Source organism: Aspergillus neoniger (genome assembly GCF_003184625.1).
Source record: "Aspergillus neoniger CBS 115656 unplaced genomic scaffold BO87scaffold_20, whole genome shotgun sequence".
Lineage (NCBI taxonomy): Eukaryota > Fungi > Ascomycota > Eurotiomycetes > Eurotiales > Aspergillaceae > Aspergillus > Aspergillus neoniger.
This window is the reverse complement of record NW_020291148.1, coordinates 170,537-185,181: the sequence shown is the minus strand read 5'-3', so window position 1 is coordinate 185,181 and position 14,645 is coordinate 170,537. Positions and strand designations below refer to the sequence as shown.

General features: G+C 49.6%; 5 protein-coding genes across 5 annotated transcripts; 2 read left to right on the top strand and 3 right to left on the bottom strand.

The window, feature by feature from the left end:
• Positions 1–1,182: 1,182 nt before the first annotated feature.
• BO87DRAFT_377417 (putative Na/H antiporter) lies at positions 1,183–3,657 on the bottom strand. The gene is made up of 5 exons (XM_025623547.1): positions 3,398–3,657; positions 2,625–3,298; positions 2,493–2,575; positions 2,035–2,443; positions 1,183–1,986 (listed from the first exon to the last, which is right to left on the bottom strand). Exons 1-5 carry the CDS (start codon positions 3,513–3,515, stop codon positions 1,585–1,587), a joined length of 1,686 nt encoding a protein of 561 aa, XP_025478729.1. The 5' UTR covers positions 3,516–3,657; the 3' UTR covers positions 1,183–1,584.
• A 1,203-nt stretch (positions 3,658–4,860) lies between these two features.
• Positions 4,861–5,983, bottom strand: BO87DRAFT_85219 (RNA-DNA hybrid ribonuclease). Its single transcript, XM_025629623.1, has 2 exons — positions 5,614–5,983; positions 4,861–5,551 (listed from the first exon to the last, which is right to left on the bottom strand). The coding sequence occupies exons 1-2, from the start codon at positions 5,822–5,824 to the stop codon at positions 4,893–4,895; spliced, it is 870 nt and encodes a 289-aa protein (XP_025478728.1). The 5' UTR covers positions 5,825–5,983; the 3' UTR covers positions 4,861–4,892.
• A 3,211-nt stretch (positions 5,984–9,194) lies between these two features.
• BO87DRAFT_438786 (glycoside hydrolase) lies at positions 9,195–10,515 on the top strand (the record flags this gene model as incomplete). The annotated part of the gene is made up of 4 exons (XM_025627900.1): positions 9,195–9,288; positions 9,350–9,783; positions 9,854–10,231; positions 10,270–10,515. 4 exons carry the CDS (start codon positions 9,195–9,197, stop codon positions 10,513–10,515), a joined length of 1,152 nt encoding a protein of 383 aa, XP_025478727.1.
• Positions 10,516–10,880: 365 nt separating this feature from the next.
• Positions 10,881–12,586, bottom strand: BO87DRAFT_85196 (O-acetyltransferase). The gene has a single exon (XM_025629622.1). The coding sequence runs from the start codon at positions 12,382–12,384 to the stop codon at positions 10,906–10,908; it is 1,479 nt and encodes a 492-aa protein (XP_025478726.1). The 5' UTR covers positions 12,385–12,586; the 3' UTR covers positions 10,881–10,905.
• A 683-nt stretch (positions 12,587–13,269) lies between these two features.
• On the top strand, positions 13,270–14,508 carry BO87DRAFT_397797 (uncharacterized protein; the record flags this gene model as incomplete). The annotated part of the gene is made up of 3 exons (XM_025625335.1): positions 13,270–13,488; positions 13,550–14,055; positions 14,121–14,508. 3 exons carry the CDS (start codon positions 13,270–13,272, stop codon positions 14,506–14,508), a joined length of 1,113 nt encoding a protein of 370 aa, XP_025478725.1.
• Positions 14,509–14,645: the final 137 nt, after the last annotated feature.

Genomic DNA, 14,645 nt, shown 5'->3' with positions numbered 1-14,645 from the left:
GAAAACCAACAAGCGCAATTTGCTTCTTTACACCCTCCCGTCCTCTCCTTATTTAGGGAGAGGCCACAGCATTCCAATGCTGCCTGGTGGTACGCCTAATGTGTTCTGGCGCCTACCCAAACACGTATCAACCATATACACTAACTCAATTTTTGTCTGTCGACTGCGCATACAACATGACATCGACCCGGCGGTTCATTAGAGGTCCGTGTTTTCACCGACCATCAAGGGTCGCTGCTGCGGAAGTGGAACGGATATTTGGGGAGTTGTTGGGCCCTTCTTTCCGACTATCCGGACAACTTCCGTCGCGCAAGGACCCCGTCTTATTTGCTCGCGTTTAAATCTACACCAATGGTGGGCATTTCCCAAACCATTGCTGTGTGCTTTGCTTTTACTTGTCATTATTTTCCCGTTCCCTTCCGTGTTCCTGATGACATTTTCCCTGTAGCTTATCCATCTATCTCGCTTATGATCTTGTGTGTTCGCGGTGCTGTATCTGGTGAGATGTCGCTCTGATATATACCCCTAGTTTCCTCGCATAGCCCCTTGGTTTGCCTCGCTGATGCAGATGGGTTTTTTCTTGATGTGGCGTGGACGGGTTTATAACGACTGCATGATTTTCCTTTTCTCCCCCCAATAGACATGTCTATCCAGAAAAAAGAAGGGCTGTGGAATTTTTGGTCGGCGGCTGGCGTGCATGCTTTATTTGAACGAAGTTGGAGATGAGGAGTCCGGAGGATGGTGATGAGCATGATACAACAACGCCTTATGATGGAGTTGAGTTCAGGTCAAATGATGGGATCTACTGTTGATTTTCTTTGACTCCCAGATGATTTTGGGCCAGTTGTGGTGCAGCAGATCCGCCCATCATGGCTGGTTATTCTATGTCTTTTTTTTCTTTTCTTCTTGTTTCCTCTTTGCACCATCACACACAAACCTTCGTTTCAACACAAATCACACATATTTTTCCTATACTCTCTCACTATCATATTAATGACGAGATACGGCGGATTGCAAAATAGGGTAGTCATCAAAATCAAGGCATGGTTTAGGGTGGGATGAATATTCATTTATTTGTTGATCTATTTCAGGCACGACTTGATAAAAAAGCATGTTTAGGCAATATTATTATACTTATAAAATGATGGGCTTCTATCACTTCAACTAGTAGTAGTCATCACCCACACCATCACGACAGTATGTATATTCAGCTAACTAGTAGTCTATGTAGTGAACTAAGATCTAATGAATCACTGTCACTAGATGCTGACTAGTAGGCAGAACGTCTCTTTATACAGTATCACGTCTCTCACTCCCACACATCATCCCATCTATACACCGTCCATCTATCTCTATACACCGAACCATCCATCCACAAATCCTCAGCTATACACATCCCCCTCAACTCTAACATTCATCGTATGTGCAGCCATTCAGCTGCATCATCACCGCAAATACAACACGAGCATCATTCTGTGAATAGAGACCAATCACAAAAGATCTCCATGCAGCTCCAGCCTCAGCTCCAGCTCGCAACAGCAAGGATTCGTCTCCGAATCCTGCCCAGATACATCTCCAAGCAGACTAAACGTGCTGTTCGACTGCCGGAGTCGGACTGTTACTGTTACTGCTCTCTTGTGGACTATCCTGCTCATTCTCCCGAACAATCAGGTTAACAGGTCGAGCAGGTTCATCCGCAGTTGCTGCTCCGACCTGGACTTGCTCCTGCGAAGAGGTGGTCCGAATAACAGACCGACCGATCTGGAAGACGGCCGGGTCGGGCGGTTCCCGTCCTGCATGACCGCGCTTCCGGTTCCGGTTGTTCGTGGGACCCACGCCGCGTGTCGCGGTACTGTGCGTATGTTGCACATTGGCGATCGGTACGGGGTCAGGTTCAGCTATGGTGCTGGTGCTGAGGGCTTGGGAGATTGTCCGGGGGAGATGGTAGCCGGCTTTTGCTAGGGGGATACAGAGGCCATGGACGATCTGCGGAAGGAGTCAGATTATATAACAGGTTGGTGGCGTCAAACTTACGATGCTGCAAATGACCAGGAACCAAACTACGACGTTCACGGCCTCGGACACCTTGGCGGCATCTTCGCGGACTTGACCATCGACGGTGATTTGGTTCAGAAATTCCCGGCTGACCGACAGGTAGAAGACAGCTCCGACTCCGATAGGTCCGAAGAAGCCAACAAATGCTGCCTGGTAGAAGTGCTCGATTTGGTGGATGAGCTTGTGCATGGCGAAAATGATGGGCATTCGTCGGACTAGCAGGATTAGGATCCCTAAAAATATCAAGCGATAGATGGGAATCACGCTGTTGTTCAGGAACGATGACCACGGGCAGACAGCACCGAACCACATGAAGACCGCCAAGTTCAGCAACATATCAATGGTTGGCTGCAAGGAGTCATCCATGGTTTCCAGGCGAAACCAATCACTACCTTCGTCAGCAATGGAACCAAAGCAAACGAGTGTGAGTGCCTTACTCTTGCGTAAACACATTGCCGGCAACAAAGCAGGCCAGGAGATCATCGGTCCCTATCAACCCACATGTACCGATGATAAATAACTGCGTTCGGTTAGCAACGTGGAATGGCCGAGAGAGGAATTCAACCTACAGAAAGAGCGATAGCGAACACAAGAAAGCTCTCCCGATCAACATAATGCTTCTCCTCTGCCCAGTGAAGCAGCTTACGGGAGAGCCACCCAACTACGATCCCGTAGACAACACTCAGGATCACAGTATAGACCCAAGTTTCATAGAACCACAGGCCTATAGCTTTGCCAGCGCCTCCACTGTACCCCTCGCCGCCCATTCCAATGTACTTGAGCAGATACAATCCAAAATAGAGAAAAGGATAGCCGAGACCATCGTTGGCACCTGACTCGGCCACAATAATGCGCTGCAAGGGCCTCGGCACATTCTTGTCGGCAAATTTCCCCTTTACGATGGAATTGGACAGGACGGGGTCGGTAGGAGTGATGCACGCACCCACGACAAGGGCATGGAGAAAGGGAAAGTTCGGTACCATCGCCCAAATGACCAGGCTGCTACACATCCACATGGCAGCCATCCCAGGGCCCAAAAGGAGCGACAGGCTCTTCCATTCTATCTGCAAGTACCGTTTGGGGAGCTGAACCCCGGCAAGGACTAGCTGGACCCCGAGAACGAGACGGGTGAAATACAGGGTGATCTCTTCTAGATTCTGCTCGGAACCAAGTGCATACTCTTGGGGTCTTATGAAGTTGGCTGCATGAGGGGAGAAGATCACTCCAGCTAGCAATGAAATCACTGTACGACGTCAGTCATCCACCGTCTAATCAGCGACGACACGCATAGCCGAGGAGAGATCGGGAGTAGCGGGAGGAAGCTTGGAAAGGCAGGACGGACATGCTTCAGAAAGATAAAATCTCTCCTTGAAAAGGTAGGACACCAGTCCGAAGACGGATATGAATCCTCCCAGCGTCGCACAGACGATGTTGAAGTTAATCAACGATAGGGTAGGCATCTTGCCGTTGCGCTCCCTCAGGTGCAGTGCACAACGTCTATTGCTGATTATGGCTTGATCCCAAGCAAAGGATACCGGAATCCTGGAGGTTTACAAACTCGCTATCCAGCTGGAGCGCGGGGTAAAAGAAGGTAAAATGGGGGGGGGGGGGGGGGGAGGAAATAAAACAATCAAACCAAGTCACAAGCACGTGTTATTCAATCATAATAGTATAGATATCTTTGATGACAAGCTCTCCTGGCATCGGAAGAATGTGAGATTCCTCCAACAGCTGGATCTTTAACAAGGCGAACGTCGTCGTCAAGAGCACGAGTTTCCAGCCCGATAAACTTCGGGGGGTGGGAGGAAGTAAAAAAGGGCGGTACGAGAGACCAGACACGAGGCAAGCAGACGCAGGCAAGCACAGACGCGACGAATGACCTCGAACGACGATCAGACTCGATATGAGCGACTTTACGCCAGAAGCGATGCGAGGATGCAGCGGTACGTGGGGAGAGTGGGAAGGAAGAGCGAAGAAAAGCTAATCGGGGAGAGGAGAAAAAGTTCCGGGGATCCCAATCAGTTCCATTTTGGTTTGCTAATGGCCCGTGCCGCTTTCGGGTAAGGCACACCCTCGTGGTATTACTTTATGTCCTACTACTCTACAACCGACCCTTTCTTTCAGCTGCCCGTCATACAGGTCATATCACCTTCAGTTGGCCCGGATCGTGCCAAGTAAGGCATCAATTCATGCTGCAGTTCTAGGTCAACTTTCTCTCCCGCCCGGGGGAAGAACACGTCATTTCTTGAGACCGACATGATAGAAGTCACGGATCGCATCACAACAGTCTACTCAGTACGTCGACAAACAATACCCATCGCCATCATTGATCTGTCTCTGAGAGCATCTACGAGGATACCTCGCGATTGGTAGCTCAGAATTCGTCGTCATCCTCCTCCTCAAAAGCCTCGTCCGGAATGTCCCTGACTGCTTCCAATGCTGCAGCCTTCTCCGAGACTCCTCGTCGAGCACCACTCACCGCCAGACGATCGGCGGCCTCATTCCCAGGGTGGGAGCTATGTCCCTTGACCCATTCGAACAAGGTCTTCACCTTCAGCTCATTGCGTTCTTCGATCTTCGAGAGAATAGATTCAACCAGGTCCTTGTTGTCCACCGGCTTGTTGCCAGCGGTCATCCAGTTGTTGCGCCGCCACTTTGTAAACCACACCGTCACACAGTTGATCGCGTATTGGCTATCTGTGAAGATGGTCACGTCCCGATGTCGTGGAGCTATGTCAAGCGCCCGGAGGATGGCCGTCAGCTCGGCACGCTGATTGGTCTGGCGACTACCTTTGAGGGGCTCGGAAACATTTCTGCTGGGAGAACAGGCGTCAGTATTAGCCAAAGGTAGACCCTCTCTGGGATAAAGACGATGCGACAACGCTAAGGTGAGCGTCAGGGGGGACAAACCGGGAATCGCCAGGTCCAAAGTAAACCCCAACACCCGCTGAGGCAAGCGCTTTGCCATTTTTCAAGGAGCTACCGTCCGTGTAGATGCGCAGCATCCCCGGCGGACCAGTAGATTTCACCTTGGTCGCGGCCTTCTGGTCCTGTGATTTATAGACCACTTTTCCTGTTTTGGGATCCAACAATACATTGGGGTCAAACCCATCCTCCGCTCCGGTCGGCAGAGGACCAGTGCCCGCCTCAAAAGGTATACCCTGCGCATCTGCAAGGACCCCGTTCATCATTCCCGGTGCACCGGCGAGCTTCTGCGATTCCGGGGTCTTTCCGAACGTGGCGCCGGATCCTTGGCCTTCCCTTGCAAACTCCTCTGCCTCCTCCCTGGTCGAGAATTTCTTGTAACGCGGCTTGGGAAAACCTTTGATCTGCTCCTGCGCTTTTGCCCAGTCCGTATAAACACCGGGTATTCGACCGCGCTGGACACCGTAAAATCTCGTGGGTTCAGAATCCAGGGGAGTGCCGCCGCGCGCAGCGGGCGCACGGGTCCCGGTAAGGAAAGCATTTGCTTCTTCGTAAGAAGGGAAGGCCTGGACTGAAAGAACAAGTCAGTTTGAGGAAACTGTCAGAAATGCGGACTATCCGCGAGTTACTCACAGACAGCTCCCTTGTACCCGGTAACCTGGGTCAAACAATCGTGCCAATCATAGTAAACACCGGGCTGGTAGCCAGCCTTCACGGCATAGTATTTCGCCGCGGATGCGCGCTTGCGTTTCGTTCCGGCCGCTACTGAGGGTGATTTCGAAGTCGGAGATGCTTTCGTGGCGGGACCCGGAGTGGGAGAAGGGGTGGTCGTGGTGTCGTTCATGACGTCGTCCCCGCAATCCGGCGCGGTCGAGAGGAAGGTTTTTAGGAACGAGGAAGGCTGAGAAGGATAATTCGAGTAGAATCTCTTCGGAAGATTCCTGTCGCGCGGATCAAGTGAACCAGATCCAGGGGCCAGAGATCTCAACCTGCAGCTCGAAATGGAACACCTAGGTCCCAACTTCGAAGCTGTCAGGCAAACCCAAGTGAGACGCGTGATGGGAACAATCCGCTGCTTTCTGACTTGACCCTATCACTTATGATTTACAAAGATTGAAATCTGGGCGACGTTGTTGAGAAAGGAGTTCAGACAAACGCGGGTCTAAAGTTTTGGTGGACGAGCGGGGGGGATGGCAGAGAGGTCAGAGGGAGGAGAGGGGGGGGGGGGGGGGGGGGGGGGGGGGGGGGGGGGGGGGTGGGGGGGGGGGGGGGGGGGGGGGGGGTAAGTGTGGTCTACCCCCATCATCAAGCAAATCCCCGACCATAATGCGGCTGGATCCGATGCGCCTTTCAATGGTGTCCCAGCTGACCCCAGTGACAGGCGCACTTTTCTCTGATGGTGCTCAATCATTCTCAAGTCTAGAAGTAACTTGAATATTGTCAGGTTTGTTAATCATCGATGGTCAACAGGGACAGGCCTGGGTCGGATTGTGGACCCAACAGGGGTTCAGGCATTCGGATGGACGCATTGGTTTGGAATCGCTGATCAGTCTGGAGTCTTGCCCAGACGATGTTGAAGATGCATGAACGGAAGTCAGAGGACTTTTTCCTACCTTGTTCTAGTGGTAGCGCGATTGCCTGATTGAACTGTGGTCTCTTCCTCCTGCTGCTGGCTCTTGTCACGTGATTGGTGAGTAGATCGGTTGGTCAGAGACTATGGATATACCATAGTCACTCGGAATACTTAAGGATTTCCAATCAGTATACTCTGATTGTTATACTTAAGGGTTGAGGTAAGTCGCACAATTCAGAGCAAAGTATGCTGTGAGCAATGAATTGTGTTGTAGGCCCAGTACTTATATTGTACCTACTAATCACTATTGAATATATACTTAACCGTACTGAAAGCCAACTCTCAATTTAAACCTAAGTAGTAGCTAGAGTAAATGAAGTACCCCATTGGATTCTGTTGTAGCTCTTACAGACACCAATACTTACTAGTCATGCGTTCGATTGGTAGTGAAGAGTTTCAAGACCGTTTGTGCAAACGTTTACTTGACCACAACAACCTTCAGTATGTGACCGATAAGTACGGTCACGGTCTTCTTGAGTAAAGTGCAAAAATGGGCTTCCTGATTGCCCAAGTGCCATTGACCTAGTATTTGGTGATGGCAGTGTCAAGAATATGATTTGACTGTGGTTGTTCTTCTTGCCAGACACTGTCCAGGGCGCCATGCCTACGATTATCACCGGATTAACACGGCTCCATGGTTGCTCTGCATACCCATCTTCTGCCATGAAGGCGACATCAGCATCTTGAAGAATAAGCATCATAAGACCAATCTCACAGTGGTAGCAATTGACATACAATATCAATGAGAAATGGAGGATTTTGACTGCGTGATTGCTCCCATGAGTGTTGTCTCCCTAGATTATACGTCTCCAGCACCTAGTGGAAGCAGATAAACTACTGCAATAATGTGTGCAGCAAGCTAATCCTGTCCACGTCACCCAGCCACGAATTGCCCCTGTGGGGAGTTGGGTCCAGTGGGGGTGAGTACCCTGGCTGGCTACTTGCGGCAACCAGAGTATTGGAACTTCGGATATGGATCGCGGTAACCATATAGAGATTCTATTATTGGTGGAGGCAAAACACAGGAGTCATGGAATATGACTGATTTTCGTAGGATTTTTGTATTTGCTATCGACAAATAGTTGTTGTAGTGGTCCGACTTAGATTATAGGGCATCTGGATGTGTCAAATCTGACGCTGAGAGCAGCCCCTGGAGTTTGCATTCTGATCAAACCCACCAGGGAGAAACACATGATCTGTTTCTTGATTTGGTCTCAATCCTCTCCCTCATCTTCCTCCCTAATTCACCGTTTTTAACCAGATTGAGTTGACCAAGCAAGGAAAGGCTATATGAGACGCCATGATTGTTTCGTACAACCTGACAGAATATCTGCCATGCCCAGATGACTACTTCGGCAAGACTTCGGAAGAAGAACATCAGGGAACTAAACTAAGCAATGAGTTCGCGTTACGAGGCTTCTTCGCACCCACAATGCCAGACTTAACAAACGGACTCCGCCTGTTTGAAACTACGCCACTTAAGACTTGTTTCGAGCTTAGAAGCCCCTCGTTGGATCCAGGCCTAATCTACTAGGAGAAATGTTCCTCTGAGAAAAGGTGCATATGGTTAGTGTTCATTCTCGGTGTAGTTCCGGGTTGGATTAACCAGCATTCCTGTTATCAGAGCAAATCCCGGCCATTTTTTCAGTTCCCACACTTCCTTCAACGCGAGACCCACCACCTCAGCCCTAGTGCATGTCCTCGAAGGCTTAGCATCTCTAATTTAGTTCGATGGCTATTTACTTACCCTGCCCATGGATTATCGCCTGAGAAAGGGACCAGTCAAGTAAAGGATCCATCAGGGCTGACGTGAACCCTCAAGGGTTTTCAAGAGCACAAGCAATTTGCCCTCCGCCGGCACCTGTTGGCTTTCCCTGGGTCTTATTATTGTTTCCTACTAAGAGGGAAAAAGTACCCGAGCCTGATTCTTTATCCTGCCGACTAACAAGAAGCTTGTGTCTCCCAAATAAGGACCGGTGCATACATGGCAAGATTCGTGAACTAATGTTCACCTTTTTACAGTGATATCTCTCAGGCGAACCACCGGGACCAATTAGCGCACAATCCCCGAAGGCATGTCGGCAAACCCAGCAGAGGGCAAGATGACGCGTTGCCTGGGGTTAGACTGTCGCCAATCACCCCCGAAAGGGCCGAACTTATCGTGTCATACGGGACGCCGGCGGTTTCACGAGCCAAACACCAAAGACGTCGGGATTTCCGACTTGGCATCCCGGAAGCCGTATATTCAGGACAGGCACGCTATCTAGGAAAGCTCGCGGTCATTAGAGTAGCCGTACGTAAGATGCGTGGATATATCAAGTCCACTGACCAGTAAATCGAGGATGATACGACTCGTGCCGTACATCATTCCTCACAAGGGGTCGGCGCAGGTCTCACAATGAGGATGCTCTAAGTCCAATAGCAGAGGATAAATGGTACAATAAATGTCCACCTTGATCTGAAAATCTGGATCGTTTGTTCTGAGATAACCTCACTCACTTCCTCTAGCAATTCCCTTACTGTTAATTTCGTCACTCATTGTTATTTCCTTTTGTCCCTCTTTATATGGACCCTCAGTAAAATGAAAGTCCTCTCCTTCATCGTGGCCGCGGCCCTTCTGGGCCTGACTGGTGCGTCTTCGAACTCCAGCCAGGGGCTGTTGAAGTCAGACGGTGGTAAGTACTGGACACTCACCTGTACGCTTTCGCTGAGTCGGTCCGCTCATGTCGTATACAGTGGCCCTGGGAGACTGGGACTCCGCGTACCAGAAGGCCTCTACCTTTGTCGCAGGCCTGACCACTGATCAGAAGCTGGCTTTGATCACGGGCAGCAGTGTCAACTCCACTAATGGCAGCTTTAGTGGCCTTACTTTCCTCGACGGTGACATGGGTCTCCAGAACTTCTACTATGTATCCGCTTTCAGCTTGTCTTCAGCACTTGCTATGACCTGGGACCGCGATGCCATCTACGCACAGGGCAAAGCGGTCGGTTCTGAGTTTTACAAAAAGGGAATTCAAGTTGTCGCTGGCCCGACTTCTCAGCCATTGGGACGTACGCCCTGGGGTGGCCGTAATGTTGAGGGTTTTGGCCCCGACCCTTATCTTAATGGCTTAGCCACTGGGTTAACAACAAAAGCCTACATCGACGCTGGCGTTATCCCAGGTGCTAAGGTAAGTAGTAGATGCTGTCTCCCTAGGATGCTGCTGTTCTTTGACTGACATAAGTTGCACTACTGCACAGCACTTCCTTCTCTACGAACAGGAAACAAATCGGACTGGCGGCGGCGGCGGTAGTGGTCCTGGCGGCGGCGGTATGCCTTCCGGGGGAATGGGGCCCGGCTCGTCGAATACTTCATCCATGGGCGCGAAGCCTACAGGATCAATGGGCCGTCGTGCTGCCAGTTCCAGTTCCGAGTCGGATAGCGGCTCGGCACCATACTCTTCCAATGCCGATGACAAGACTCTGCACGAGACGTATCTTTGGCCGTTCTATGACGCAGTCAAACATGGTCTGGGTGCTGTGATGTGTGCCATGACGAAGTTTAATGGCACACTAAGCTGTCAGAACTCCGATTTGTTGATGAAGCATTTGAAGACTGAGCTTGGCTTCCCGGGATTGGTGTGGCCTGCTCGCTCGACGGCGCCGAAGTCCCCCAGCTCTACCTCGGATTCCCCACTGCTGCGCAGCAACCCGTTCGCCAGCTCCGTGGCTTCGAGCGCGTCGAAATCGCTGCTGGCAAGCAGAGCGAAGTTACCTTCAAGCTGCGCCGTCGTGATATTTCCTACTGGGATGTCCGCGCCCAGCAGTGGCTTGTTGCTTCGGGTGACTACAAGGTCTACGTGGGTGCAAGCTCGCGTGATCTGAAGTTGAATGGCACTTTTGCTGTTCAGACTTCGTCTTAGATGTAAATTAGAACTGGGAGGGCGGGATCCTTTTGTCTCTTCTTGATGGATAGCGGATATATTCTTTTCTAAGTGATGTATATAGCGGCTATTCCATTCCTGTTGATTAGGACTTTTTCACCCTTGAATGATTGTTGAAATGTACTTTCCTCGGACTTACAATAATACGGAACACAATCGAACAGCTACAGAATAGACAGCTCTTATAACTACTATAATCTAGTATATTGAGATTTTCCTTCCTCACGTTCAACAACATGGTTGACCATGAACATACTACACATCAAATCATATCAATCATAGCTCAAAAGATGCTACAAATACATCATCGAGCATGTTGAAAACCAAATTAGTATACACGTGCAAATGAACACCCAGTGACCTGTAATATTACAGCTTGGCTCCTGGCTTTTCTGCCTCCGTGACCCAAAGGAGCAGCTCATCTTTCCCAAACTCTTCCATAACTTCAACAGGTAGGTTCACGCGGACTTCCCAATTGCTCTCTCCTCTCTTGGTAGGAACTCTGTCAGGTAGAATTAGAGTCAATCCATCGGTTCGACCATCGATAGTATCAAAGTCCAGCAGTGGCCCCAGTTTCGTACCCCAGTCTGAGGCATATATGTCAGTTTTTCTAAGGCTAGACATTATGATCTCCGCAGGGGCACCAGAAACTGATGAGAAGTCATCGCACTCTTCTACACGGCCTATGAGGCCACGGATCTGCTCGTCTTGAATGGACTTGCATTTGGCTCGAGACATCAGAGCTAGTTTGAGCAAGGCGTTGATTGTTTCTTTGTCCATACTTTTCCGGGTTAAGGGAAAGGCTTCCTGTGGAGTAGGGATATCTTTCCACTCGCACTGGGTTTTCGCTAACACGAGGCTATTCCCCAGGTAGCTTCTTGGAATAGGAGGCTGGAGTACTGAACGAACCTCTATATTTCTGGATAAAGAGGATACGCGCGGCAAGTCTGACGAATGCTTAGAAGCATGTCGACGACGAGCGCGGGATACAGAGAGCCATGCTAGAGCAGTTACCAGATCGTCACTTGAGATGTCTTCAAGTTTGTACTGGCTTCCAGTTGGTGAGGTTTTCTGTGATGTTGAATGGCCCTTGGCAAACTCATGGGCAAGTTCGTTGCACGAATCCTTGAGATAGTTGACTCTGTCTGTATGCATAGTATAACGACGACAGATGATTGAGTTGGCCTGGCGTCCACGTATTTCCTCATAGCTAATCTCACAGTATGCATCCTTGAGGTCGGGGTTGCTGGTGGTGGTGGCTTGGTTTATCCTCCTTCTTGCCTGCTCTTCTTTATCGAGGTCCATCGGAAGAGGTTTGGGAGCGGCGCTCTTTCGATCCCGTCCAGAGCAAGACCGAGCCAGGGCGTGCAAGACTATGGTGACGCCTAGCGAATCCATTACCTGGTGATGCCAGGCGAGGCATAGAATGAGGCCGTCTTGCATGACATTGGCCTGAAACCGCACCGCAGGTATGGGGTTGGAGATCGAGAGAGTCTTCGGAACGTTTAGCATTTCATAATCGATGATTGGGGAGGCTAAAGCATCTGATATGGTGTGTTGATGGCGTTTGACACGTAACAGGGGGCATTGGAGGAGGTCCGATGTTGTCGGTGGCTGCAACTCTGTGACATTTATTCTGTTGTTCTTCTTCACCCTAGCAACATTACCGGCCAAAAATGGCCACTGGGATATCAAGTTCGATAGGCCCGAATCTATCGCATCAACTGCTTCAGACAGCTGTTCAGGCCGAAAAGACATATAAGCGAACACATGATGAGGAGGGAGCAGGTGGTCCAGAGGCGTGAGGGTATAAGGCTGGAACGACGGAGTATGAGTTCTGGCGGTCATTTTTGTATATCGAAATATGCCGAGTGTCGTGAAGGGATGGGTCTTTGAGATCCTATTTATAATTAACGCCGTGGAGTATATAAAATTCGAAAACCTAGTCGAATGAAGATAGAAAGTCAATTAACCTTACGCGCAGATGATGGCATCTTAAGCTTTCAATTAACGTCCTGTAGCCAGGTTTCGTCTGTATTTTTGAACAGGTTTCTTCGGGGTTAGAGGAGGCCATAGCATGCAGATAATGAGTGTCATATTTCGCCTACTGTCCAATTTATGGATGTGGCTCGTGGATAGCCAGTTGAGAATAGGTTGTCGTCTGTAAGCGTATCCCATAATTATAGTAGGTAGAAGCACGCGTAGTAGAGATGGAGTATAGTAAGGTTTAGTGTCCATAAAATGCTCCATTGAGGAATTGATCTGTTTTAGATTGACAGTGATAACTTGTATGATGTTTGGCCAGGCCTTACACCCAGCTCATGTATAGTTCTGATTCCATTGCTAACTTTCTGATACAGTATACCTGGGTGGTCATCATTGATCTCTTGCACACTTGAACTAGAGGTAGTCGCGATAGTTCATCCCACGTTTTGATCGAGCCGAAGCGTAATTGCTCTGCAGCGACTAAATCTAGTATCATCTACTCCAGTATAAGGGGTTAATGTCCTGATGTTAGGGAGAGTGATGGTGGTCTCAGATGGTGGGGAGTTTTTCGATTCTAGAATCCAGACGATGCAACATCGTATCCCAAAAGGGACCCCGACATCATGACTCAGCAGAATAACCCTCTTTCGACCAAATAACTATTAGCTAGTTCTAAATCTCAATAACTTCAAAATACACTCAATTGAAGGCAAATACGAGCTTGAATATTATGCAAATAAAAGCAACATGTCCGACAAAGACCTCCTCAACATCGTATCCCAAGAACTCGCCGGGACTCGGTATGCCTCGTCCTCTCTAACCCCACTAAGCGGGGGAACCGCCAACTTTGTCTATCGGGCTCAGCTCGATCAACCGCTCCCAGATGGAACAAAATCCGTTATAGTAAAGCATACGGAGGCATTCATTGCCCTTAATCGGGAATTTAAACTCCCGGCTGAGCGCTGTGTTGGTATCCCCTTGTGAAGTCAAACAGACTACAACCATTGAGTTAACATATTTCATATAGCTTTTCGAGGAATCTATCTTGAAGGCCCTCGATGGGTTCTCTAGCATACTTGACACTACCAAGAATACTGAGCCACACGCTAAAGAAGTGATGGTCAAAACGCCTCGTCTCTTCTCATTCAATCGCGAAACCAACACTGCTGTTATAGAAGATCTTCCCGATTCTCTGGACCTAAAGTCCTTCCTAATCTCCTCAGCTACTTCCAACAACGTCACTCAAGAATGGGCTTCTTCTATAGGCTGTTCACTAGGAGCATGGCTACAATCATTCCATCACTGGGCTGATAACGCGGCCCAATCAGGGGTGGCGGCCGAGATGGACAAGAACCAGTATATGAGAGACTTGAAGTTCATGGTCAACTACGATGCTCTGGTGAATACAATTGATAAATACCCGACAATACTTGGAAATTCCCGGTATGTGTTCAGCAAGGTTCGGGAAATGGCGACCGCAGAGCTGAGTCGAAAGGATGGAAATGGGTTTGGGATCATTCACGGTGATTTTTGGTCGGGAAAGTCCGTACCTCCCCTGCCTTGATAGAACGAGGAGCAAGCAAGCTGATGCAACATAGTGTCCTTATCCCCAAAACGGCCCTCGAGCAACCAAATCACCTTCCATTATTTATCATCGACTGGGAACTTTGCCACTGCGGTGCTCGAGCCCTCGACCTTGGCCAGATGTTCGCTGAGCTCTACCTGTTGAAGCATTTCAAGGACATCGATGCCGCGACGTGGATTATCCAAGGCTTCATGAAGGGATACCAGGACCTGGATGATGAGACGGCCTTTCGGGTATTGATCCACGTTGGCGTCCATTTTATTGCCTGGGCACCTCTAATTCCTGGCTGGGGTACCTCGCAGCAGGTTGAAGATGCTGTTCGTCTGGGTAGAGATATCGTCACCAAGGCATGGGAAAAGGACAGGAGCTGGTTTGAAGGGGTATGGAAGTCACTGTTTTGAGATCGGTAGATCGTTCAGAATCTTAAACCCCTTCTCCATGTATCTAATCAGCTGTGATACTGGGTGACAGGGTGAGATACAATTCACCTAACTGGCCCCACCCTCGCACCATAAACCAAGCTATCAAGGAGACTTGA